The following is a 27,940-nucleotide window of genomic DNA, read 5'->3' on the forward strand; positions in this document are numbered from 1 at the left end:
GAGAAAATTAATGTCACACCACCAGCCTTATGACTCGCTGTCATCTTAGAACTGCTCACCTTTTATCAATGCTCTAAATAACATTTCAAGCCCATCGTCTCACGGTGGACAATCCGGTCAAGGGACATTAAATCAGATGACTGTGAAATGTCATAATAAAAATGGAATGCTAACAACTTCTTCTCTAAACTAGCTCCTCTGGTTTTTAAACTGTGACAAGGGGGAGCAAGGGTTCAGCACACCCGTTCTGAAAAGGTCATACAATCGCTCTTGGTCTACTACCCATTACTACCCGCCCCCTATTGACCTTCCCTGCTTTCCTCCCCCAAAAGGAGAGAAAAAAAGAAAAATGGAATTAGCCATCTTTTCAGAATGTGGTGATCAAATAAGGGCGCACACAGTAATGTCTGTTTAATTTCTGGGGCTTCGGTGCTCGGCAGTGAACCACTGAATGAGAGCGACGGAAAGCCTTCTCGGGGCTCTTTCAAGTGAGAGTAGGGGAACTCATCGACTTTCCTCACCACAACCAAATTGTTAAGTTAAACCTAAATTTTTAAAAATACCCATATTCTCACATGAAAACACATAAAAAATTTTCCCATTAACCTTCTTTATACGTTTTGCTAAAACCAATGATATTTCTGAGATGATACAGCACTCGTTCATTTCATAATCTACAGAGTAAAAAGGAAACCTACTGAAACCTACTATGTAGGCCTTTGTCCTGGCATTGCTATGACTAATTAGGACGCATGTGCTATTACATACAGTAGCTTCCTGGCAAGTACATCTGTACAGGGAGATGCGGGCCTGTGCTTGAAGTTTGGGGCTAAAAACAAGTACATTTAAATGTGGTTCACTTTTTAATATAATGAGCAGAACATAACCTGAGAATTAGCTGGGACAGCCACATAGTATTTTATATTTTACTGAAATAATAATCAACATCTGGAAGAAGCATGGAAACGAATACTGAAATTCTGAATGGAAATGGCTGATTTAAAGAAGCCCATCCAGAAAAAAGAATCCTTAATAGTTGGATTATTTCTAATGACCTAGCCTGCAGTATCATTCTAATATAAGGGATTAATCCATTAAATGCAGTATTATAATATCTAGAATAATTTTTATATTAATACATATACTCATTCATTCCTTTAAATTGTTTTAATTCATGAAGCTCACTTCTGGTAATAGGAGACTACATTTGGTAGGTACCAAAATGTGAAATAATTTTCATAATTGCAATTAGACATTAGAATATGCCACACAATACTTTAGGCTCTTAGCTAGTTTAAAAAGATATACTATTTTGCCTTGTTAAGTCACCTCCATTAAACTGTTTATGATAACACCATTGGTGGGTGAGTTGTACAAGCATTAGCAGACAGCTGATTCAGTGGAGATAGCCAGAATAAATTTGCTGAGGCGCACATCCTGCTAATCTGTTTGAAGAATATTGTAGAGCATTAGTACCAGCACTTCATGTTATCTGCACAGCCTGATAAGGTACATCTTTATTAAATTCAGTTATTGAAAGGATGTCAGTCAGCAAATAGGAATATTTTAAAATCTAGAAAAAAATTAAGCGGCTCTTTGTTAGTCGGAGCTTGGTTTCATAGCTGAGTGTCTAGAGGAGCCTTCTAAACACCTGGCAGCATCGCACAATACCAGCTTTGTGATTTTAAGTGGAAAAGCTTTTCTCCTCAGTTTCATGGGTCCTGAGGTATTCACTTTTGCAAGCCTCCTCTGAGAGAGAACGGTGGAGTAAGAGCTCCCCTCTCTGTTGCTTCAAGAAAACTACATGGTGGGAAATGTATAGTATAGGATGCTGGAAAATAGGTAGATTTGGTTGTGAATATTTTGCTTTAGTAAAAATAGAGAAGGTATTTGTTTTAGGGACTCACTATTCTACCCTATCTCTCTACATTTGATCAAAAGTTATGGAAGCTTCCTTTGAATTATAGTTCACATTCACTAAAAAAATAAAAGGATAAAGGAAGGCTTCTTAAATAGTTGAAAATAAAAGTGATTTCTGTGAATACCCTCTAGTTACCAAGCCGTTAATTAATGCAAGTGCCATTAACTCCATTTCAAACTTGGAGAGACAAAGAAATATGGAATTACAAAGAGCTAATAAATTAATTTTAAAGTAATATTGTATAAACTTGACTTTCCCTTATGGGAAGGTTACCTGCATATTTATGCTGCACAATAAAATCACTGAGGAGAATCTCCGAATCTAGAACTTGCTCTGGGGGAGGCCCTGGAAGAGCCCTGGTGTACGGACATCACTGGGGGGTGAAAGTGAGGCTGCGGAGACATGTGCAGAATTTGCAGGTGCCCCGTTTTGTGCTGACTGATCTGTTAGACAGCTTCTCAGATGGACTTCTGTGACTCCAGGTAAATTATTTCCAACCTCATCTAGGCACCGAGGACCCCGAGAGGGGAGGGTTACATACGTACATATCTCTTTAATATTTCCTCCCGTTCTTTCTGCTCCTCCAGGGAGTTGACGGAGAGGTCAGAGATACTGACTGTGGCCGAAGCCGTCAGGGTGACCAGCAGCACCAGGTGGCCCTCACCCTCTTCCAGCTGCAATTCCAGCTTGTGCGTCTGTTCCCTACTGAGGGCTGACAGGTCGACCTGGCACCTACAAACAAATGTTTTGAATTAGCAAGTGGCTTTTTCCCCTGACATCAAACAGTGGAAGTGCAGGCCGCTCAGGGCTACATGGAAAGTAAATCGATAGAAATGCTATTTGGACCACTGGATGAATATTCTTCCACATTAGCTGACTTTCTTCACAAAATTCAGCCCCTGATTATATGTGTCGAATTGCTGATTTCCTGTAAGATACAAAAGAAAAAGTGCTTATCTGACTCAATTACTATCCATTGTCACCATACCCATGTATTAGCAGGGATTTCAATCCCTGGATGGCCTAGGTCACTGGGGCTTTGCTCACAGAAAGACGACCATGAGCCACCTAGAGAGGCAAACTACCAAGGGTCTGAATTTCTGTGTCACTTGGAAACAGAAATTTTTCGTTCCAAAATTTTTTGTCCAGTGGTTCCCCCGCATTCATAAATGTTGTATATAAAGCAGTGATTACAATATGCACTCTGGTGGTGCCATAACTTTGCATTTTTAAAATCATGTCAATCTATTCATAGAACACTCACAGATCTAAATAGAAAACAAACAAACAAACAAGTCTTCTGAAAACACTATAGCTCAAGTGTCATGTACCAGCACTCTCCTGAGAGGCTTCTCAAAGTGGCAGCCTGTGGACAACAGCCACTGTCTCGGGGCTAAACACCTTGTAAGCTCGGTTCATAAACAGAAAATTTCTCTTTCTCTTGGAAGAGAAAGATACTCCAGTGACCACAAGGGAGAGAAAGGGTGCACATATGAATAAAAGGTATTTAAAATAGTAAATAGCCAATTACATGACTACATGTGGTAACACATAAACAGGGTGGTCGGCTATCAGGGACAGATTCAATCGTTGGTCCTTCTTTACCCTATCTACTGTTTATTGTTTTGCTTTTAAATATTTTATTTATTTATTTTAGAGAAGGGAAGGAGAGAGAGAAACATCAATCTGCGGTTGCCTCTTGAGTGCCTCCTACTGGGGACCTGGCCCACAACCCAGGCATGTGCCTTGATGGGGAATCTAACCAGCGACCATTTGATTTTCAGGCTGGCACTCAATCCACTGAGCCACACCAGCCAGGGCTATTGTTTTGCTTTTAAATTAAACACCTATGAATAAGGCTTCAAAGCTTATAGTTATGCTCAAACACCTCTTCAAGCATGAATGGTTTTAGGAACTGAACCAGTGTCTGACATTTACCTTTTATTTTTGCCCATCAAAAATGACATCAGAGATGGCCAGTACCAGTAACAAGTGAGAGGAAGAGGAATACAGATGCAAGAAACAAAAGAGAAAAGAAATGCCCTGGTCAGTGACAAAAAAATGTGTGTTTGCTAAATGCTAACTATTGAGAAAGAAGGGAATTAAAGTCTGGCAAGTCTGAAAAATATCTTCTTAAAGTTAGAAGGTACATCAAATGATCTCATCATTTCTCTGAACACAACACCCATTTCAAAATGTGCTCTCCTTAAACTGCTTCTCCAACATTCTAATTTTAATTGAAATTAAGGTATCATCAATAACACCTGAAACATGATGAGGGTAAAATACACACCATGCCGAAAAACAACCAATCATTATTGTCTAATAAAAAGAAAAACGTCCATGTCATTTTCTACAGCATCTGGCCCAATGCCTAGTCCGTAGTTTGCTGAATGTGAATGAACCTTTAGACTGGATTAGGAGTCTGATACTAGAGAACTGAACAGAAGTTACAATTCAGATAGCACTTTTGGTTGGATAAAGTTGGGACCAAGAAGGGTCTGCCACTCACTTCGATCACGCATTTTCCAGTCCAGGCCTTGCCTCATTCTCTGGTGTGACACCTCATCACTCTTAAAACACTAACACACACTGAATCTTTCTGGAGGGTTTCCTTCCAGGCCAGTTACCATTTTGCATTGGTCATATAGATTCTGGGATACTTCTCATTCACATGAGAGTTTTTTCATCAAATGCTTTAGAGCTGGGGATGATGCTCTAAAAATAATCTGGTCCAGGTATTGCAAACTGGCAACTTTTAGATCAAATCTCTCCCATGGATTTATTGATTTTCCTTGTATTGTTTAAGTCTTGAAGTTAAATAATTTTAAAGGTAGAGTAAATGTCCTGTGATCTACTGTCCCAACTACTGTCTATGATTTATAGCTGGCTTACTTCACTTAATTCTGTACCTGGTTCTAATAGGCATAAGGATTTGTGATCCTTGAAACCTCCTTAATTTACCAGTGAGAAAACTGAGGGCGAGAGAAGTTACATGACTAAATGGAAATATTGTTCATTATTAGCAGAGCCAGGACCTGAACTGAGGGCTCTCGAATCCAACATCTAGGCCTTTTTTTTTGACCAGTCTGTCATTAAGTAATTGCATGCCCGGAGGAAGTATGTGCTGTTTGCAGTGGTTCTTACCTTGGGTATATCTGAATTCACTTTAAACAGAAAAAATTATCTCAGTTTTAAAGTACGGAATCATGTAACTTTTGTGCTTTAAATATATATGAACTAGGGAAGAAGGTTGTAAGTTATCACACTTACAAGACAATAAACTAAGAAAAAATTTTAAAAAATGGAATTTAAAAAACCCCTGAAACTAATAAAATTTAAATTAACCTCTCAACTTATAAGGGGTTATGCTTTTCTGCTGAAACTCAATTTCTAGTATCAGTGTACTCATAGAAATAGTCTCAGCTCCTATCCTACATTTAATGTTTCAGAATTTTGACGTTAATCATTCTCATGTAGAAAGTGTCTATTTATACAACTGTACTGGATGAGAGAGAATTAATGGCTTCAAGGTTCTTTTGGCTAGTTGAGGTTGAATATCTCCTATTCATCCAAAAACTCTGCTCAGGAGTAATCCTCTGAAGCCATTTTAAATGAAATTCTCCATACTGCCTGTCCATGTGTGGCTAAGTAGGTACACCTACTGAGCAATCAGCTGTATCTCTGAAACACAGGAAACGGTGGCCAGCCCAGTAACATGCCACCTTGCATTGCTCCCTGGTCTTCCCTGCCTCACGCTTTCTCTTTCACTCTCAGTGCCTGGGATTGTACCTCCTAATAAAGCACCAGCACTTAACTATTGCCTCAAGTTCTATCTTCTAAGGAACCCGGGGTAAAGCAAAGGCCATTGATAAAATTCAATCCCCTTAGTTACAGATGTCTAAAACACAAACCCGACCATGTCCCTTCCCTGGCTTCCCACCACCCATGAAATATCCTTAGCAAGGTAACACTGCCCTCCACAGCCTACCCTCAGCTTGTGTGTCACTTGCTGACTTAACTGTCAGGGCTGAACCGTCTCTTTGTGTTTGGACAAGACAACCTCTTTACCTATCTTTGCTTTGCTACTTTTTACTAATTCTCATTGTAATAACCTGCAGTCATCTTTCAATGTCAGCATCCTGAGACACCTCAAGGACAGGCACCTAGCATAGCACCTGGAACATAGTTGGTGCTCTGTAAGTTTTAAAGGACTCATGGACAAGGAGGTAAAATTTCAGAGAGCCCCAAATTTACCCATGGTGATGGCACCAGAGCAGAACTAGCATATAATGCTTTCACTCTATCACGTCTATATTGTCTTCCTAGAAAGCAGTTTGATATTTTTTCCAACACTCATTTCATTCATTCATTCATTCACATATTCCGTATTTATTAAGTACCATGCATGTCAGATCTTTGTTAGATTTGGGAGATTCAATACTCTGTAAGCCTTCTGGAGTCTCACATCTTTATCTTCAGAACTACCATAGATTCAGTGTGTTGTAGTTTTATTATCGCATATGCTTTATTAGTTTGATATTGGAAAATTACAAAACTTACTCTCTGTACCAGAGCCTAACTTATCAATCAATCAATAGAAGAATCAAAGCAATCTCAAAATGGAAGATTCCAGGGCTACTGTAATCTGTATACATAAACGGAGTAACTGAGGCTTAGAGAGATTGAGTGATCGAAGGACTCAAACGACATTTCCTGACTACCCTATCAAAGCTTCAAATTTTTTGCACTTCTAAAAACTATATGCATTTATTTAGCCACAGGAAAGGCATATGTCACATTTATTTGGTGATATTTTCCCCTAAGAGTTCAAGGAGTGAAATTTCAGTGTTTCCATAACTTTTCCTCCCCTGCCTTTTTATCTGCCATGCCTGAACTGGTGACCAATGACATTCCTATCAGATGAAACAGTTTTGTGCATAGTACCCTGGATGCTGATTATAAATGTGAGTACACTGAGGTGCAGGAAGCAAATATTAGGACTATTTGGATTTTTAAATAATTTAAAAATAAGATCATTTTCAGGAATTCTAGTCAAGATGGATGCATGGGTAAACAAACTTTGCCTTCTCGCAAAACTGCAGAAAAAAAAACTAGACTACAAAACAAATATCACCCAGACATGTCAGAAAATTGAGCTGTATGGAAGTCTGACAAGCAAAGATCTGAGGAAGCCACATTCATCCAAATGGGTAGGAGGGGTGGAGATGCGAGAGAGGTAGAGAGATGCGGGAGCCATGGAGCCCCAGAGTGGCGCAGAAAGGCAGCAGAACAGGCAGCCTCACATTCACATGTGCTGGACAAAAATTGGGAGGGACACTTTGTGAGCAAGTGATCCCAGCAGTAAACCGGGCCACCCAGCAGCCCAGGGTTCTGGTGCCAGGATGATACATCCCGGTAACTTCTGGCTCTAAAAATCAGAGGTAGTTGAGGCAATAGAAGAAACTGCCAGATTCTCAAGAGATTCCTCTTAAAAGGCCCACAAGGACTTAGGACTTAGGACTTATGCATATCCATTCCTCTGGGATTCAGCATCAGGGCAACAGCTGGAAGGACACACGTGGCATATGGGGAAAAGTGGAGTGACTAGAAACAGGGCAAGTGCTGGGAGGCAGCTTCCTTCCGGGAAAACATCCAGAAGCCAGGCAGTGGCACTGTCCCTTCTCTGAGCCTTCCCCCCAACAAGAGCCACAAAGCAGTGAAACTGGTTGTCCTGCCCTGGCGATCACCTAAGAATCCACTCCACACAATTTACAGGTACACTTTTCTACAATAGGCCATACTACTAAGACAGGGAGTCAAAGCAGCTTTACCTACTACATAGAAACAAACACAAGGAGGCTGTCAGATTGGGAAGACAAAGAAATATGGCCCAAATGAAAAAAACAGAACAAAACTCCAGAAAGAGAACTAAGCGAAACTGATACAACCAACCTATCAGAAGCAGAGTTCAAAACACTGGTGATCAGGATGCTCAAAGAACTCAATGAGAATGGCAAAAACACAAAAAACAAAATGAAGGTTACACTAAGTGAAATAAAGAGAAATCTACAGGGAACCAACAGTGAAGGGAAGGAAGCCAGGATTCAAATCAACAATTTGGAACATAAGAAAGAAATAAGTATTCAACTAGAACAGAAAGAAGAAACTATAATTTGAAAAAATGATACTATAATACGATTCTGGGACGTCTGCAAATGTGCCAACATCTAAATCCTAGGGATTCCAGAAGAAGAAGAGGAAGAGCAAGAAACTGAAAACTTATTTGAAAAAATAATGAAAGGAAACTTTCCCAATCTGGCAAAGGAAATAAACTTTTAGAAAGTCCAGGAGGCTCAGAGAGTCCCTAACAAGTTGGACCCAAGGAAGCACACATCAAGGCACATCATAATTACATTACCCAAGTTTAACAAGAAGGAAAGAATCTTAAAAGTAGCAAGAGAAAAGGAGACAGTTACCTACAAAGGAGCTTCCATAAGACAGACTGTCAGCTGATTTCTCAAAAGACACCTTGCAGGCAAGAAGGGGCTGGAAAGAAGTGTTAAAGGCATGGAAGGCAAGGACCTACATCCAAGATTGCTCTATTCAGTGAAGCTTTCATTTAGAATGGAAGAACAGATAAAGTGCTTCCCAGATAAGGTCAAATTAAAGGAGTTCATCATCACCAAGCCCTTACTTTATGAAATGTTAAGGGGATTTATCTAAGAAAATGAAGATCAAAACTATGAACAATAAAATGACAACAGACAACTATCAACAACTGAATCTAAAAAACAAAAACAAATTAAGCAAACAACTAAAAGAGGAACAGAATCACAGAAATGGAGATCACATGGAGGGTTATCAGTGGGGATGGAAATAGGGGAGAGAATGGGGGAAAAGGTACAGGGAATAAGAAGCATAAATGGTAGGTGCAAAATTGACAGAGGGAGGTTAAGAATAGTGTAGAAAATGGAGAAGCCAAAGAACTTATATGTACAACCCATGGACATGAACTAAGGTGGGGGAATGCTGGTGGGAGGAAATAAAGGGGAGAAAAAATGGAACAACTGTAATAGCATAATCAATAACATATATTTGAAAAATAAAAACAAAGCTTTCTGAATAAAAACAGAAGCCTTCATAGAATTTCTTTGGTGGGGTAATTTTTAAAACCATATTGTATGTAATTTTATCTAAATTTAACAACAAAGCTATGAAGCCTTTTTGGGATTTTTTAATATGTGGGAACTATTTTACATTAGTAAAACTAATAATACATAATATATTATAAGGTCTTGTGAGACATCATAAATCAATATCGTACCTAATTCCTTGGAATTTTGCATTGTAAAGGATTCAACATGTAACCGGTAGAGTGTTTGCAAGTTTCACAATTGTGATGAAGCTGTGTGCCATCTCAGCCACCATAGAACACCAGTGACGTTATTACCTGCCAGAGGTTCTAACTGTTCAACTGTCTTAGGGGCCATTGCTTTATCAGAGCATACTTCTGTAAACTTGTGAAGTTTCCCATTCATTCACTCAAAGATAAACTGGCCAGTGTATAAGAAATATTGCACTGAGTATAACTTCTGAGAAAATCTTCAGAAGAAAAAATAGTAACCATGAAGGCAAATAGATTCAAATCTTAATACATTTGGTGTAGGTCGAGTCGAGTTTTTGAAAAATCAGAAAGAGATCAGTGACAGAGTCCATTCTTTACTTAAGTGTTGTTCATCTTCCTAATGAAATATTCCATTCAACTCTTAGTAAAAAAATGGTGGAATACAAGGATTCCATAAAAAATGCTCTTTGGTGTTAACTGTCTGATGATCTATGTGCTCTCAGATTCATCATGCACCAGGCCCGCCCCTGCCCCTACTTACAAAGAAAGCAAAAGAACCATGGCAGCCCTGGTACCATGAGAAAAACTTGGCAAATCAGAATCCATGGAATCTCAAATGCTTAAATGCATTGGCCTTCAACTTTCGGAAAACGTTAATTTGGTTCATATCAGCAACACACCCCACATTTTCTTTATTTCAGCAGTAAGTGCAGAGGTGTCCATTTATTTTTATGATTGTGGAATTTGAAAGCTTTTGTTTTTCACCCACAACTTGCCCATTTGGAAGAAGTTTTCCTTGTGCTATATCATTAATAAAAGTCTTGTTGAAACCGAGCTCTCTACTCAAGCTTACCTCTGTAAGTCTGTTGTCAGGGGCAGCCACGGCCCTGATAACAGTGCAATAAATAAAGTCAGTAACAATTCACCAACCTAAAATATATGCACCCCAAATCAATGCCACTTTACAGGTAAACAAGCATTTTGCGCACTAATAAATAATGCTATAAATCTTGCTATACTGGATTGCAAATAACTCCAACTGAATAAAATTGCTTGACACAGGATTTACTTATTCTGCATGTTCATAAAATCAACTTGTTCTCTGACAGCACTCATTCTTGGCAATTTACCGCCACTGTCAGCCGCCAATGTTCAGATTACTGCTCCGAGTAAAAGTGTAACAATCACGAGGATTTATTAGCTGATTATCGTAAAGGTGGCAGTTCGTCTTGCCTGCCAAAATGCAGGTGATCGGAAAGTTAAATAATTACATGCAGATTAGAATTATTTCACCTTCACTTGAAATTTGTAGTTCAGTGACAGATAAAATTCGTTGTTTAAACTTGCAGTATGGTGCACAACACCCAAGTTGGTTTATTGACTACTCAGCATCTTATAGCCACTTAATCACTTCAGAACATACTGAATAGAAGACGGAGGTGAAAGGAGCATGGACTCAAAGTCAGGAGTCCTGGATCTAAGTCTCAGATCACCCAGTTCCAACACTGCAAGGTAACCTCTAAGCCTCCATCTGCCTCACTTTTCATGCCTGTAAAGTTGTTTTATGAACCACTTTCATTATCCCCTAATGTTGAGCTAATGAATGTAATAATGTAATAGTGCCCTTTAAGTTGTAAAGCATTATCATTATTGTTTCTTTCTACTCATGGTAAATTTATTTTTGTGTAATATTTAACAACCAGATGGCATTAACTCTTTAGTTTTACAATGATGAAAAAGTTAGGATACCTTGATAAATGTATAGGCCTTTTTTCTAAACAACAATTCCGTATTTTTTTAAGTATAAAGATCACTCAGACACTTTTAGACTTTAACTCATTAGTTTTCCCCTGTTGAGTTATATACACATATCTTTCCTCAATTACACTGAAACTTTGTACCTTCCACTAAGACATGTTGTTGTAATTGCCTTTTCATTAACACCTGGTATCAAATTATGTATTTATTTAGAAAAGGAAGAGCCATAACTTCTAGTATTAAATGAAGCTTCAGATATTTAAATTAAAGTCCTGCAAATATTTATGAAATACCTATCATGTGTCCGATACTCTAGTGGGCATCAAGGATGCCACAGTGTACAAAACACTCAAAAATCCTCAAGGAACAAAACCTACATGGAGCATACGTTATAGTAATGAGAAATAAATGATAATGCCCAGTATGTCAAATGGTGGTTACTTCAACTGGGAAAACAAAGCAGGATAGGGAAAAGGGAATGTCTAGGAAAGAAAGGGGTTTCAATTTTAAATAGGATTGGTACGGATGCCTCTCTAATGTGACATTTGTGCACAGACCCAAGGAAGGTAAAGAAGCAAGGCAGATGGACACCCGAGAAAAGAGTATAACAGGCTGAGAGAAGAAGGGTCCTGGGGTGAGAGAGGGTTCAGCGTGCTTGAGAAATAGTGAAGAGGCTGCAACAGCAAGGAGAGAGGGAAGAATAGAACAGCAGAAGTTCAAGGTGGAAGGATCACAGGGGCAGACCCTGAGGAGCATTATAAACTACTGTAGAGAATTTGGTTTTATCCAGATTACTATGGGAAACAACGGAAGGGCTTGTTTTGCAAAGAGAAGTTTAATTACTTACTAATGTCATGTGGAAGGAAGAACATGAGGCTGTTGCTATCATCTGCAGGAAGGCTGGTGGGGGCTTCAAACAGAATCGTAATGATCGTGATCATGAGAGGAGTGAATTCTGAATATATTTTGAAGAAAAACTTAGCAGGTTGCTGATGGATTTAATGAAAATGAGAGGAAGAAATCAGTCACAAGCAACTCCAAGATTTTGGATGTTAGCAACAAACATCTTGTGGGGTAGGGAGAGTGAGAACTTTGGCTTTGAACCTGCTATATTGGAGATGCCTATTAGATTCTGAAGAGAAGATATCGAGTAGAAAGTTGGATGTGCGAATCTGGAGTTTAGGTGAGTTGTGGACTGGAGCTGCACCTTTGTCACTGTCGATCTGAGATGGTGCGAAAGCATGTGTGAATGAAGTCATCACAGGAGCAAGTATAGACAGAGAAGATGCCGAAGGAGCAGGTTCCGAAGCTCTCCAGAACTAAGACAGGAGGAAGATGAGAAAACACTTGCACAGAGGATCAAGAAAGAGCATGCAAGGAGGTAAGATGGAAACAGTCTACTGTCCTGGAAGCAGGTGCAAACATGTCTTAAGGTCAGGAAGTGGTCGGCCAAGTCCACCTCTGCTGCTGGATCAGCTAAAATGAGGGTTGAAAACTGGTCATTGGATTCAACAACTTGGAAGTCACAAGAGACCTCCATTACAGAAAAATAAAAGCTCTGTTATTGAGTAGGCATTTAAAAAACACATTTACAAAAATCATTATACATGACCAAAACCAGAAAATAAAGAGGATAATAACAAAACCATAACACAGTAAATTAGTATATGTAGATAATCTAATTTACACAAAGTGTTCTCAAATTTGGGGGTGAATTTGGACAGTATCCTTAAAAAAAGGTTATTAGGCATTGAAGGGGTAGTATTACCCTCATGGCCAACATTTATTTATTCATCAATTATCAGCTGACTCCCTAAATAGCCTCTAACTTTTAAGTTACTACAGACGTATCTTAATTATCCCCACCACAAAGAAAACATTACAATTATGTGATGTGAAAGAGGTGCTAGCTATAGCTGTAATGGCAATCATATTATAGTAAATAAGTATGTCAAATCCGTATGCTGTGCACCTGAAATTTACGTAGTTATATGTCAAATATATTTCAATAAAAACAAACAACTAAATAAGTAAAAAACTTAATGCATAGAGTTGCAATGATACTTTATAAAAGACAGAAGACCAGAACTACAGTTTTGCTCCTATTACTTTACCCTTAAAACCAAAATTTAATTGGGAGATAAGTCAATTTTCTTCTCAACTATTCTAGCAACCAAGGAATTCTATTGTAATCTGCATTATTTCCACTGTTACCACACAACCTTTACATAAACACAAGTGACTTTACTTGCCTCCACTTAGGTATAGTAATATGTTGTTTTTCAGTGACAGAATGTGTTGAAAGTACAAATTGAAAAACACAAAGTTAGAAAGTTAGATGACCAGATAGCGTTATCTGGACATCGAGTAGATTAGAAATGATAGTATACCATAGTCGTTTCCTTTTTTTCAGCAGGCATCTTTGTTCAATTAACAGAGTGTTAACAAGTGCCTATTGTCCATTTTTATTATCTAAAAATTCAACAGTAATTCTCTTTACTGTGTAAAGTGGTTTAAACTGATATCAAATGGTGTCCTAGGAGTCATCTTGTCCACACCTGTGCTCTTGTTTACTCTAAAATTTTTTTGGCTCAGATATGTTTGGCATGTGACCAAAAATTGATTTTATGTTTTTTTGCTTTTAGTGACACTGATGCCAGATGTTTCTATTATATTTATTTATTTTTTTTTTAAATTTTTAAATATTTTATTGCTTGCAGTTTTCATTACATTTAGAAAAATATGTAACTGAAAATAAAAGTAAGCCATTCAAAATGAATGACAGTTTTAAAAACCCTTATTATTCTTTAATGGTTGCATTTGAAATCACTGCACAAGCCAGTTTTAATCCAACAAAGACACTGGGAAGCAGAGTAGACAGACAGTTGTGCCCTCGAGGGTGATGGAGCCCAGGACTCTGATTCCGCAGTCTGGGTTTTCCACCTGATAGGCACAAGCATGAAGAATGTGTCCTGCAACCCAGGTGAAGCTGGAGCCAGACACTAAATGTGGGTGGTAAACACCTCCAACAGTCAGAAAAAAGAAGAAAGAAGGATACACTTCCAACTAGGTTACTCGTTTATTGAGCAGAATATACAGAGAAGGCCTTTTAAAAGGATTAAAATGTAAATATTATTAGGTTACAGAGGTGTTTTTCTCATTTCACTTTATAGTAAAATATTAAAGGGTAATGAAAGCTAATCTTTGACCTCTCACTTTATAATGAAGAAAACTATTGTTTAAAACATAAATATCAGAATAATCAAAAAAGAGATAAATACGTTGGATTGAATTCCTGTTCTTGATTTTCTAGCATAAAATTCCATTTGCTAGCACACATGCAGTTCTTCAGGCTATATCTTTAGAGACTTGGAAATGTGAACTACAATGAAGAAAGAATTTTCTGCACTAACAAATTCTTCTGTACAGCATGCTTATATTCCAGTATTGGCAGGTTTCAATATGTTTTTCTACAAAGAGACATACAAAACTATTAAGAAGTATAAAAATAGGCTTTCAGGTGAGAAAATGGTTCATACACTCAAGCAGGCATCAAAATAACTTTGTGCAGAGATGCCATGTGAACCTCAGAAGAGTCCTTTCTTTGCTGCGTTATCGGACTAGCACGATCTGCCTCACTTACCGCTTCCTTCACTAAAACTTGGGGACTCTACCAATTTGTGAACTCCTAGAGCTAGAAGCTTATAAAGACTCTTCACTTTGTGGGGAGTTCTAGGAAACTGCATTTTATGGTAACAATATGCTTTACGAAAAGTAATATAATCTCAGATCACTTTACAGACTATGACTATGCTATTTGTTCCTTTAAGTATGGTATAGCAAGTGAGATTCTTCTTTCTCAACTCCCATAACTTTTATGTGCAATGTTTCTGACATCTGGAGAAAATTTCTGGATATCAAATTTGGATGGCCTGTCCATCACCTAGTCAAAACTGCCACGTACTGGTCAGTGTTCAAACTTAGTGTGCAGTTCACCCAAGCACTGCCTTACCATGGTAAGATCCCTTCCTTCTAAACAATAAAGATCATTTACAATAACCAGACTTAAAACAGATATTCTTGTAACAAAATTCCCCTCCCTATGGTGAACCAAAAATACCAAATTGCACAAACCTGCCAATAAAATCATCTCTTTTCCCAGCATCTTTGTCCCATGCAGTGATATCAATAATTCCACCCTTTTCTTCATAGAGATGAAAATCAAATTGTTCTCTCCACTGAGGATTCAAAGTTTTGGGCATTATCTGCAAAACCAAAAGAGTAATTATTGTCTCATCAATATCAGTCTTTAAAAAAATTTAACTTGAGACATTCAATCAAATTTTAGATACTATCTAGAAAGGCATGTAAGGGTGAGATTTGAACAAAAGCTTCCAGAAATATGAAAATGAGTCATTAGGTCCCTAGCATCTTTACTACATATTGTCTGAGAGAACCCTAAAGCATGTGTCCTGAAAACTAAAGTCACCTCCACACCATCTTGAATAACAGAATAACAGATGAGAGAAGTGCATTATATAGAAAAGGCAAAACCATTGTCTATAAGCGAAATACAGCTCATTCAGACACTAGCACTTGTTTTGTATAACCAGCCTATGCACAAAGACATAACTTGATGTCTGTCATCTCATAACAAAGGAAGCTCAGGATCCTCGGAGTTTCTTTTTTTCTTACTTCCCCATACAGGAGAATTTCTGCACTGACTACATAATAAAAAATTCTGTGGGACGAGAAAAAAGCAAGTAATTTTGGAGTGGTCAGGTAAACATGTCCTAGAATTACAGCATTGATGTATCATCTCCATTTTATATATGGAAAAACTAAGACATGGAGTTTAAGTGACCCATCCAAGGTCATTCATTACGTTTTGGTGCCTAGACTCTGAGTAAAGTCTTTGATTAAAGCTTCAGATCTCTTTCACCAAAACAGTATGCCAAGCATGTTTGTGAATTAATATGAATATGTGTGTATGTATAATCTCTATGTTGCACATACAAGAAAGATACCTTATCTGAAGTGCAATTTTATAACTTCAAGTATTCTGATAAGACACCTGGTGGAATCAATCAAGTGATCCATACCGGTTTCCTTTAAAATTCCATCCCCCATTGGATTCTACAACATCTGTATTTGTTTCCCTAGTCTTTCTAAGCAGGAGGGCATGCAGTGGCCTTTTCTCTTTTTAATGTATGGGAGACAGATCTTCAGATGTAAAGACTTTGAAAGCAGTGAAGTATGTTATGTGCAAAGGTAATGCAAATGAACCACAATTTTTAAAGTTCATAATCTGAAATTAATCAGCAATAGATCACAAAAAGAAAGAGCAAAGAGAGACACGTGTCCATAGCTGGGTTTCATATTTCATACCTAAAGAGCAGAACTATAAAAATAAGTAATGTTTTAAGCCTACCAGAACATAGAAATGATGTTAATTGATAAAGGACAAGACAAAGTGGTCATCGGTAACTATTTTTGGAATCAGTAGTTTCTTTAAAGTATGTTATTAAGCCCATGGCAGAAAAAAAGATGGCACTGGATAGATGCTATGATAATTCAAATGTCTTGTGACAAAGCTCAAATGAACTCCTATGGTATTTCGGGGGGTGGTCTGTCTTACTTATTTGGCCATAAAGCACCTAACTTTTTCAGTTTCCTTTTTTAGGACTGTCCTTTCTATACGATTTCCTTCAGGTCAGAAGTGATGTTCTCCCCCTCCATAGCTATTACACAACATACTTATTACTGCTGCGACTCTTCCTCTTCTTTCTGCTACTATCATTTATTGAGTATTTAACTATGGGCAAGGCAGGATTACTAGCACTTTACATGTATAAAATATTTATTCAATTTTCTCAATAACTTTACTAGGTAAGCACTACTTTAATTGTCATTTTTACAGATGGGAAATTGAGGCATGAAGAGGTGAGTTGACTTGCCCCTGGTCTCACTGCTGGTAGAAGCAGTAGGAGTCTTTGTTTTCTAAATCGATTTTGAAACAACTTTCAGTCTGTACTGGGGAACATCAGTTCGAAAAATGGCTCAGAGTAACCGACACAGTTTTTTATGGCATGTAAAATAATGCTACCTGTAGCATTACACTGATACTAGTATTAGTTGTTAAGGATAAGAGTAGCCAACTCGCTTTGAGCACTTTATGTGCCAGGCATTGACTTAGGTTTGTTGCAGACTTTTGTTGTTGTTGTTCAAGATGGTTCCTCCTTTTATTTCTGTGTTACAAATGAAGAAATGGAGACACAGAAGTTAAGTAGTTTACTCAAGGTCACATAGCGCATAAAGTAAGAGACGCCGTGCAATCATCACTCGTTTCTTGACAATATGTTCAAAAGTTCTGTTAAGCACTTCAAAAAGAGAAGGGTTTTCATCTTCTAGAACATGGCTATTGACTAACCACCGCTTTCCAAATGCTGACAGGAACACAAAAGAGACACGGTCACCTTGCTTTTGTACTTCTGATGCCCAAGCCGGAACTTCACGTAGGGGTCACTCAGCCCGTTGGAATCCATCGCCTTGAGGTCCCGCCCCTCGATCAACGTGATACTGACTATTCCTCGCCAAAGGTGTGATTTTCTGTGTGCATCTGACAGGCGTAAACTTTGGCTCTGAAACTTATGGTGAAAGAACACAGAGTTAGCTTATTGTGTTTTAAACCAAAGTAGCTCGTGGGCACTACCTTTTCCAATATCGCTACCTTTTTTCAAAAATAAAAATCAGGCAGTTATAAAGCTTTTAAATAAAAATAATTTATGGGTCATTTATTAATTATGTAGTTATTAATAAATATGAAATTATCAAGTCATGATCAATTTAAGAATGTGTTAAAGAGGTGAATGCTCAAAATAAAGCATAATTTTCAACTCTTAAAACTATAAGCTGTAGGTACTTCAAGAACATCAGACAATATCCACATGTACCAAACATGCCAGTGTTGAAGTTAGAATAAATATAAATATGAAAGCCCTCATCCACACTGTGATATTTAATTTTTAATTATTTATGGGTTTTTGAAAATCTTTTTTTGTGTTACAAATGGATTTTACAGGTGGTTTTTAGTTCTTAGTTATAAATTCTATGCACTTTAAAAACATCTTTATTGTCATATTAAAAGAGTTTCGGCTCACTAAAGAACTATTTAAGGTACTGAAGAACAGAAAAGAAAATCAGTATGTCCACCCAAAATGTCTTGCTGATGTTTGAAACTTACATTACAAGGTTTAAAATTTACATATGCAATTTATATTGGCAGGTATGTTTATGAATTTATTTCTCACTCTGGTATTTAAACATTTTCTTTAATGATTTTTCATTATGCTCAGTTTTAAACACAATATTTAAGTCAATGGATCAAAATTAGTAATGCTACTAAAAGTGGGAATATAATCTTTTTGAAGTAAATAGCACATAAAACAAGCCAGAGAAAGTGGCTAAATGGTTAAAATCTTTACAATCAGTGTTCAGTAACATACAAACTGCTGTTTGTTTCATATTCTTCACTTATGCTCATTTCATGAAAAAATTCAACATTTCTCTCAACTTCAAATTATTCCACTTCTAAATTATGAATTAGCTCCACTTTTAGCCTAATTCCTCCTATGTTAATGTTATAACATTATACCTATTTTGTGTACTTCCCTCTCACTTTGAATTCCTATTTTATTCTAAATCATAGTAATGCCAGACATTTTTATCTATCATCATCAAAAGTCATGCATTTCAGGGTGCTTTGATTAGAAAAATGAAAACTACATTCTTCAAAAGATAATACTTTTAATAGTTGAGCATTTCAAGGGAAATCTTTCCAAATCACATTACATATTTCCCTACCTTGAGGATCAACAAATTTTGAACGACATTGCTCCGTGGTTCTGCCTTACTAATAGCAATGTGAGACTCTGCTTCCACACCCCTCACCTTTGTGAGCTCCAAGGGCAGCCATTCAAGTGCATTCTGAAGTGCAGCAGAGGTCTCATGGAGCACCTGTGACTTCTGAGGACTCCACTACCCCACTTCAGCTAGAGCCCCCTTACCCCCATCTGCTTCACACATTGGGTTTCCACAATGGATTTGCTTTGAACCAAGGATTTCTCAGATTAAAATCATTGTTTAGGATTTATTGCACCAAGTGATCTTCAAGGCCTTTTATTTTAGTTTTAAGATTTACACCGGTTGTTATTATATAATGCAGCATGCAACTGATTTCAGTGTGTCTGTCTGAAGTCGGTTGCTGCATTACATCCACTTCTGCGGCTCTGGAGACTACCTCTAACAGCAGATGTTGAGACTGGCTTCTAAATTTTGGATCTGAAACTTTTGTTAAGAAATAGGAGTAGCAAAGAAGGAAAGAAGAAAAACAGTTTTTTTGCAAGTAAGAAGAAATAATTATCTTAGTGAAGATCAAGGAATTAATAACTACCCCTTTATAGAGAGCTTTAGGATTTAGAAGTGTGTATGTGTATATTATATCACATGGTTTTCACTAAAACTCAATGAAGCAAGAAGGCAAGGCCTGCTAATTCCCATTTCACTGATGCAGAATTTGATGTACAAAATCTGGACTTACAGGGTGGGAAGGACAAATAATGCTTTCCATGGGATCCTTCGTGCTTTCACAGAAATAAGTGGTTTGCCTAATAAATAGTGGATATGTGACTAGAACCCCGTATTTCTGAACTTTATTCCTGCTCTTCTCCCAATATTGGTCTCTGGCAGGGACTCTCTCCTAGGTTTAGAAGTGATCCTTTAAGCATAGTATTGCTAAAATAGTATTCCCCTGTTAAATGAGTTGAATATATTTGAAATTCCATGTTATATTTTTCTACATAGCTAATACATGACATCACCTTCTACTTTATTGTTATACGAGCACATGTATTCATACTTACAATATTCCGGCTTGCTGATATACATATTTAGTAACATTTTCTATGCACTCTGGAAGTAGAAGTCATACATAGCACTCAGTAGAATAAGAGTGGGCACAATCTAGGTTACGTAGCATCTTCAGTCAGCAAGGCTAACTTAGGTTCTTGAATGGTAGATACCACGTCTGAAACTTGTGTGCTCCTCCTCCCACTTTTCACATGAGAACAAGAACTTGACTTACAGGGTGGGAAGGACAAGAATGCTTTCCGTGGGATCCTTCCTGCTTTCACGGAAATAAGATGAACTAAATGAAAGTTTTACCTAGTGTCATTAGTTGTTACAAAGTGCTCTTCTATGACCTGGAAGAACATTCCCAAAACAACTTGGGAAGCTAAGAGGGAGGGGGAGGGAGAATATTTCTTTACAAAAACAGGGCTAATGAGTGTGAAATTAAGGTATAAAAAGTTTAAATGAAAAAAGGGGGATGGGTCTCCAAAAACATTCATCATATACCATTTTTAAAGTGATTTTCCCTTCATTATTTTTGTTAAATTGATACTTTTCTTAAAAGAAAATCTATTAATTTACCTGTGATTTTATTAACTGCATAGTCATGAAACAGATAAATATTGAGTCTAAATGTGAAGAATAGGAATTGGAAATAAAATTATAAGATAAAGGGGGAAGAGATAAACTTAGGTTAGTAATAGTTGAAAACATAAGTGCTTAGCATACACACCCAGAAACATCTTTCTAGCAATTTCTGACTGTGTGACTTGGGTGTGTTTTCTTCATCATGACTGTCCAGACTGCAGGCTAGGACTCCAAGTGTCCTGAGAGCGCTCTTCTGTCTCATGTGTGGGGGGTGTCTGTGTGTTGGGGGCCTGAATAGAAAAATGTATATTCTATAAACAAAGATTTAACCTGCTTAGGATAGAATTAATTACTTTTACTTATTTTCTAAATTAAACATTTGGGGAGCCCAAGCAGAACTCCTTTGAAGGAATGGTGACAAGTGGAATTCCAAAACTAAAACAAGAAAAACCTTTGGAAACCACTGGTTCTAATGCTCTCTGGGATACCTTCTGAGTCACGTGCTGCTCTGTTCCAAGTTTCTTTCCTTTGCACAGTACAGTTCTCAAAGTGTAGTCCACAGGCCAATGGCATCAATGGCATTTGGGAAAGTGTTAGAAATTCAAATTTTTTAGCCCCATCCCAGACCAACACAATCTAAAGCGGTAGGTAGGGGTGGAGGCCCGGCACTCAGGTTTCACGAGTCCTCTCTAGAGGTGGTTCTGATGTGCACACAAGTGTGAGCAGCCCTGCTTCAAATGTTCTGGGGTGTATGCACACCGGCCTTTGCCCATGTTCTAACAACTACAATGAATTACTATAATTATAACATTATGCATTGTCTGGCATGGATGTGATATATGTTAATTAAAGTCCTTCTTTAGTTCTGCTTCTCAATTTACTGATGAGGAGAGCATATCGATCTGGATATATGGAGCATTTAAAGAGAGAAGTAGCAGCCTACTGAAAAATTAGGTGAAGCTCATTTATTATTCCTTCTTAGGTTAATCTTGTTTCTCATAAAATATATCAAATAATACATATTAATTGAAATATCAATCAGTCAACCAAAAATTACTTACTGAGGCAAGGCGTATTAAACAAATATAAGATATCCCTTAATAAAATGAACATGGTACAGCTGGTACTTAGCTCCCTAATGTAGTGTTTTCAACTATGTCCCTATTGAAATAGAATTCAATCTGAGGAGGAAAAGAAAAAAATAGAAAACCACCCTAGCTTCGAAGCAAAGAAGCAGCTTTGCAAAAGGAAGAAATAATCTTCACACTTTTGAGGCAACGGCCCCCAGGTCTTAGTGGGCAGTTTGTTGAAATCACCAGGCAGGGCCACATGTGTATTTCCAACATGTGACCTGAGTCAGCTCATGCATAACAGTGTCACATTCTCTCAAAAGGAATATTGGTCTAGGGTCAGATTTAATGAAGAATATCAACATATATATCAAAGTCTGAGGCAATTAGTCAACAATATTTATCTTTAGTAAGATTTTAGAATTAATGAGCTGGCATTTTAAGGATAATATTAGTTTATGCATATTATTCCTTGAAAAGAAATGCAAGATTTCAGTTTCTAATCATACATGTAAGAGAAGTCAGGATAGGGAATGGGTTTTTGGAAAAGTAAATCAGCCATGAGAATCACAGCTCATGCAAGCTCAGAAAAATAAATAAATAAACGGAAGGGTGGAACTTACTTGTACACTTTGGTAATAAGCACTGTGAAGCTCTGCTCTGCAGAAGCCCAGCACGGGAAAAGCAGACCTGCCGCACGTCTGGATGGAAATGAACGATCAGAGCTGTACAAAGCTGTACGGGAGAGCTTTGTGCCCCTGTCAACACCTCATTGCAACCAGAGTTTAGCATGACTCCTCAGCAAACATTATTGGAAAAAAATATGTATTTGCTTCTTAAGTCACTGTCAGAAAATATCTCCCAGCACAATGAAGATAAATGTCAATGCAACGATATGGTTTCCAGCCAGTTTTCTTTAGCAGCATAATGCTGCGGTGGTCAAGAAAATAAAGGTCAGAGATTATATGGTCCTACATCCCACCTGAGTGATTCTGGTTTTCGTTAATAGGTGTAGCGGAAAAAGAAACACAGTGAGAGAAATCATGGAAAGAATCATGTTCCCAAGTCTGCTGTATCAAAAAGCTTTTGAGACTGTTTTCAGTAAGATTTTGTTTTGTTTCCAATGTCAAAAGCACTGATAAGGCTCCGGGGGAATACATGTCACATGAACAGAAAATAACTATGACCGTGTTAACTGCATCCTACATGTTAATATCTTATAATGATTACACAGATATCTCTAAAGTAACTGAAAAACTTTGCCCCATATAACAATTGCCTTTGTTGCCCTTGCTTCTAAAAAAAGCAACCCAAAGGTACCTTTAGTGCTACAGCCCAAAGCAGGAAGAGATGGGTTAAGAAAGATGCAACTGAACAATACTGGAAAGAAATGACGGTGGGGCTGAAAGTTTATATTACATGACTTCTAGAGCAGCTAGACAGTTTCCTAACAATTGTATGGTGAGATGAGAGTCATCAGTTTAATACCATCAACAGAGCGGATTAGGGTACGCCAGTCTGAAAAACAGATTAGATCATCCAGAAAGAAATAAACATGTATTGAGCAGCTATGATATGCTGGAGTTTTCATAGTCCAGTGTTTTTCATGACAAGCAATTTTAAGGTAAGGAAACTGAGGCACAGAGAAGATAAATACCCCACTCGAAGCCATATGGCTAGAAATTGGCAAGGTTGAAATTTGAATCTAGGCTTGCTGAGACCTCACTGATGATTTTCCCACTACATCTCATTTTTTGGTCAGAGACTGAGAAGTTCATGAGACAAAAGAAAGAAGTTAATTTGTACAGGATTTGTTGAAATATTTTGACTTACAGTTAGATAAAATATATGCTTGGGTATTAGTTATTGAGAGAGGGTAGTCAGGTAGCCAGAGGGGAACTAAATGTCGGCAGGTGGTAATAACTCTAGCATACACTGTTTAGAAAAGCATCTGAGCAGTGACTGCACTCCGTAAGAAATGATAACCTACTGTCTATTAGGAAGGTGGTGAAGTTGTAGAATCTTGCATATAAACTGGGAGCACTTACATATTCTAGTCCTAGTTAATAGATTTTATTAATTCCATTTATTGAAAAACTGAATCACTATTAATAGTAGATATCCTGATTAAAAACAAATCAAACCTCCCCAAAATAAAGGTCTATTTTGACTTACCATGTAGCTAAAGGAACACTCAGTCATACTAACCTCCTGATATGTGCAAATAATCCTTGGCTTTTGTTAGTGTGGATCTGATTATCTGTATACAACCTAATCCTTCCAAATGAGACCCAGGCACTGTGAACCTGGAATGAAAGGCATTGCTTGTGTCGTTACAATAGCTACGTGTGGAGTCAGCCCTTTCCTCTATTTTTAGCACAGAGGTGAACATGCTTTCATTTAATCAAATGATTCACTGAGACACTACAAAGAAAAGATAATGACAGCCTAGAAGGACGGTTTTGTACTGCAAAGCCTGGAGCGTGGAACAATTATTAACTCAATCCCAGGCACAAACATGTTCTATCTCTTCCCTTTCCTGCTGAGTTTATTCCCATGAATTGCACCTAGATGATGACGACCAACAAGCAGATTTGCTCGGCAGCCATCTACCCTCTCAAGCATGATTGGCTTTACAGAAAACTGCCCAGCGCTTTGTGCAGCCTAGTTTGAAGTGTCTTGTCGAATAATGACGCTTCGATCCCTTCCTCTTACAGGATGATTCACGCACTGTAATCCTTCCAGTTTCTTCCCTATTTCCACTGCTTCCTGGTGCCAGGAAGGTATTTATGATTACTTCAAATGTTTTAACTACCCTCCCTAAACTTAACTGTGGCCAAACAAAGTTCTTAATCCTTTACTATATTTGCTCAAAATATATACTAATAAAAATGCATCATATATGCTGCAATCTTGTTGGTTTGCTAAGTAATCTATCAATTTTTACCAGTAATCTGGTAAAAAAAAATAATGGGTTCTGGGTTTGACTTACAGAGCCTTTTTTTTTTGAGACTTTTAATTAAAAATTCCAATTTTTTTCTTGAGAGTCTTACTTTCACTCCTGAAGACAGAAATACTAGCTGAACTTTCTTGAGGGTATATGTCACATTCAGTTGAGTTGTTCAGAACCTAAGTACTTCAGCAGAGGATCACATTCCTGTTTTTTCATGCCAATACCTCTTCTCGTTGGTCTGGAGGGTCTTCCTTCAACCACACTTGTCTTTGACCCTGCCATCAGATGGGCTCTGATGTACCTCAAAACACCTCTAGAATCCATGCATTCTTTTTTTCCCATTTCATATAATGATTTGTTTCTCTATTTCTTTATATAATGTCTTGCAGCATAGCCCAGCCTTCTTCATTTAAACAATATTAAAATTTATTTTTAAATGTATTTAATTCACTACAATGTTCTCATAAGATGGTTGGTTCCATTAACTTTCAGTCACCAGAATCTAAACATCTAATCAATGAGATAACTGGGAAAAAACTTAAATGTATTAAATATTTGACAAATTATACTAACGTACCATCCTTTAACTGAAAGTTTAAAGTCTTTAATGACTTCTGACGTAGTGTAATCCAAATGGTTTTACATGATTTGTGTTAAATTTTATGAAAATCATGTTAATTACCATATCCATTGCTTAATGTTTTATGTCCTAAGAGAATTGTTTTGTTGAATTATAAATGCTATGCTTTAGGAAAATTAGAATATCCTTATATAACTTCAGTCTTTTCTTCCCATTATTTTCCTCTCAAGAAAATTAAGATACAGCAAATAGCACTGATAGTCACTTGAGCAAGTTCTCACCAAGATTCAGCTTCACTCAGCGCAACTCAGTTGCCATCTCCTAGACACATGTATTGGTCCTTATAAACAAGTGGATAAATTTTTCTTTCAAATCCCATCCTGTTTAATTCACAAAGCACATGTACTCTCTTTATGTAAGATGTCATCTGATCTATCTAGGTTTTCTGCATGTCTCAAAATGTCTAAGGAAGACTTCCATTCATACACCTTTCTTCTAAAAGTTCATCAGAATGCAAATATTGCTTCATATTCTGCCAAACGGCAATGAGGTTCAGTTATCAGAATGACCCTTGAATATAACTGTGAAAGCTCATGTTCATCAAAATTAGACTTGGTCACTGATTTGGTAAAATGGGACCTCAAACACAGCTACATCATAGAAAAACACCCATCTATCAGTGGCTTAAGAAGCTATTGCGAGGGGTCACATAAGGCAAGAAGAATTTGAAAGGGTGTCACTAAGATGAACCAAGAGACAGCCCATTTATACAGCACATCTCTATTCATCATCAACCCAAAAGGTAACTCTGCTGCTTTAAGTCTTCACCAAAACATTTATTTCTATGACATTAAGAGAGAAAAATATTGGTCCTGATCATACCATCTAGATACTACAGGCCAATGAACTCACATCTCTGGGCCTTAGTTTCCTTATTGGTTGTTGGGAACCACTCTGCCTGGTTTCAGGAGTTGTAATCGCCCCCATGGATAAGGCTGAGTGAGAGACCTCTGGACTGTGAGCCACTAAGGAGATAAAGCTTATCTCCCTGCTGCTTCTGCTTCATCCATCTCTGGCCCCCAATGCTTGGTTGGTTAGTCAGTGATGGGTAGAACCCTTCAGAGGAGGGGCAACCTAAGCCAGACATGATCACTTGGGAGGCCCTCAAGGAAGGACTCGGGGGCTGCAGCAAAGAGAAGGTGAGAGCTCCTCTCCCCCCACCGGCTATTCTGGCATAGCCCGAGTTCCCATTTCCTTCTGGGAGAAGCACTTCCTGGCTCTAACCCACTTAAGTCTGAAAACCTATGACTAAGAAGATGGTGCAGCCTTTTGATGGCTAGAGCAGGATCCAGGGTGATGGAGCATAAGGAAAAATTCACAAAGTCTTGTGAAGCCTGCTTTGCTAAGTGTGCTTTCATTGATATGTTAAGGGTCCAAGCAGGAAATAAGTATGTCTCCCAAAGTTTTTGCAACCCCCTTAACTTGCAGGCACTGGCTCAGATTAAGCCCTCAGATTTCTTTGAAATATTATCTGTTGTTTGATCCTTGCTGCCTGACATTGATTGATGAGCTTTACCTGTATTCCTGTGTATTACAAACTTAATAAAAGCTCTTGAGGAAGGAGCTCTTGGTCTTTCTCCTGTGAGAGATTGGCCACCTCTCCTCCCCAAGCAGATTATGTCTTGGTAGTTTCATTTTCATCTGTGGTGGACAGGGAGACTTGCAGGCAAAGTTGCCCCCACAATTGGTAAAATAAATGACCACTGAAGGGTTGACCTTTATGATTCAATTTATTTGTCACTCAACATATTCTCAGAAAAAAAAGACATTAGATGACTGCACCTAAATTTTTAAAAGAGCTATCTTTTAAATTTGTCTGCTTGTTATTCTAAAATAAGGCAGTTCAAGAGATTAAGGAAGGTTAATAGGGAATACTTAAGGATGAATACAACCAAATGGAAAGTATTGTATAAGTGAAAGACTAATTTGGAAAAAGAAAATGGAAAGAAGATGTTGAAAGAGTCATTTGAAAGGAAAATCCTTAAAAAGTACTGCATATGGAATCGGTCTGGTAGCAAGCCTTCATTCATAAGGATGAGTCCACACATTTGCTGTGCATAGAACAAACTCAACACAGAATGCCCCTGAATTCTGCTCACTTGGCAAAGGAGTGGGCCATATGAATTCACCATATTTGTGGGTCTTAGGAGAACAGAGACAATTTTTTGAAAAAAAGAAATCTATTTCCTATTTAGGATAATGAGACAATTCAAAAGCAGTCACTCTGTGTGTTCATGGATAATGCAAGAACACATAAAAGGAATTATTACTATTTTAGCAAAGGTAGAGAATAATATTAGTGAAGGCAGCCATCAGCAGACTGAAAGAAAAAGAACAGGATATAATAATTAAAATAAGCTTATAACAATAAAAGACTGCCAAAAAGTGTATGTGGAGGGAACAGAGTATAAATAGATGTGGTTTATACTCGCTCACTGGTCAAGTCAATGCATGACTTAGTCTAGTACCTGTGGTTGGCATAAGAGACAAGGCAACTAATCTTAAAAATTTAAAGGAGAAAAGTTATTTTCTGTGATGAGCAGTTTAAAAGCAAATAAATAAAAAAATAAAGCCCTATGAGTGTAGCATTTTCATTACAATATCTATTGCTAAGGTAGTCATGTACCAAGTGTAAATTTTCAAAGAACAAAACATTTGAAAGCATAGTAGTAAGTGCATTAGTAATACCTCATGCTGTGCATAATGCAGAATTATAGCAGAGGAAAAAGTAGATACAGCTCTTTATGTTTAAGTC

At 37.6% G+C, this 27,940-nt stretch overlaps 1 protein-coding gene across 13 annotated transcripts in view; it reads right to left on the bottom strand.

Annotated features, from left to right (window-relative positions):
* MCTP1 (multiple C2 and transmembrane domain containing 1) overlaps window positions 1-27,940 on the bottom strand; it is a 470,646-nt gene that overhangs the window by 176,302 nt on the left and 266,404 nt on the right. For 8 of the 13 annotated variants that reach the window (XM_037032112.1, XM_037032114.1, XM_037032110.1 and 5 more), the window contains 4 exons: window positions 22,216-22,293; window positions 17,504-17,674; window positions 15,162-15,292; window positions 2,467-2,653 (listed from right to left, as the gene is read on the bottom strand). In XM_037032112.1, coding sequence (XP_036888007.1) covers window positions 2,467-2,653; window positions 15,162-15,292; window positions 17,504-17,674; window positions 22,216-22,293 — 567 coding nt within the window. The remainder of the gene's footprint in view (window positions 1-2,466; window positions 2,654-15,161; window positions 15,293-17,503; window positions 17,675-22,215; window positions 22,294-27,940) is intronic. The other 5 variants (XM_037032117.1, XM_037032111.1, XM_037032115.1 and 2 more) reach the window with 1 other exon arrangement.

This window comes from Sturnira hondurensis, unplaced genomic scaffold (assembly GCF_014824575.4).
Source record: "Sturnira hondurensis isolate 20B ecotype Veracruz unplaced genomic scaffold, ASM1482457v3 Scaffold0021354, whole genome shotgun sequence".
Taxonomy (NCBI): Eukaryota; Metazoa; Chordata; class Mammalia; order Chiroptera; family Phyllostomidae; genus Sturnira; species Sturnira hondurensis.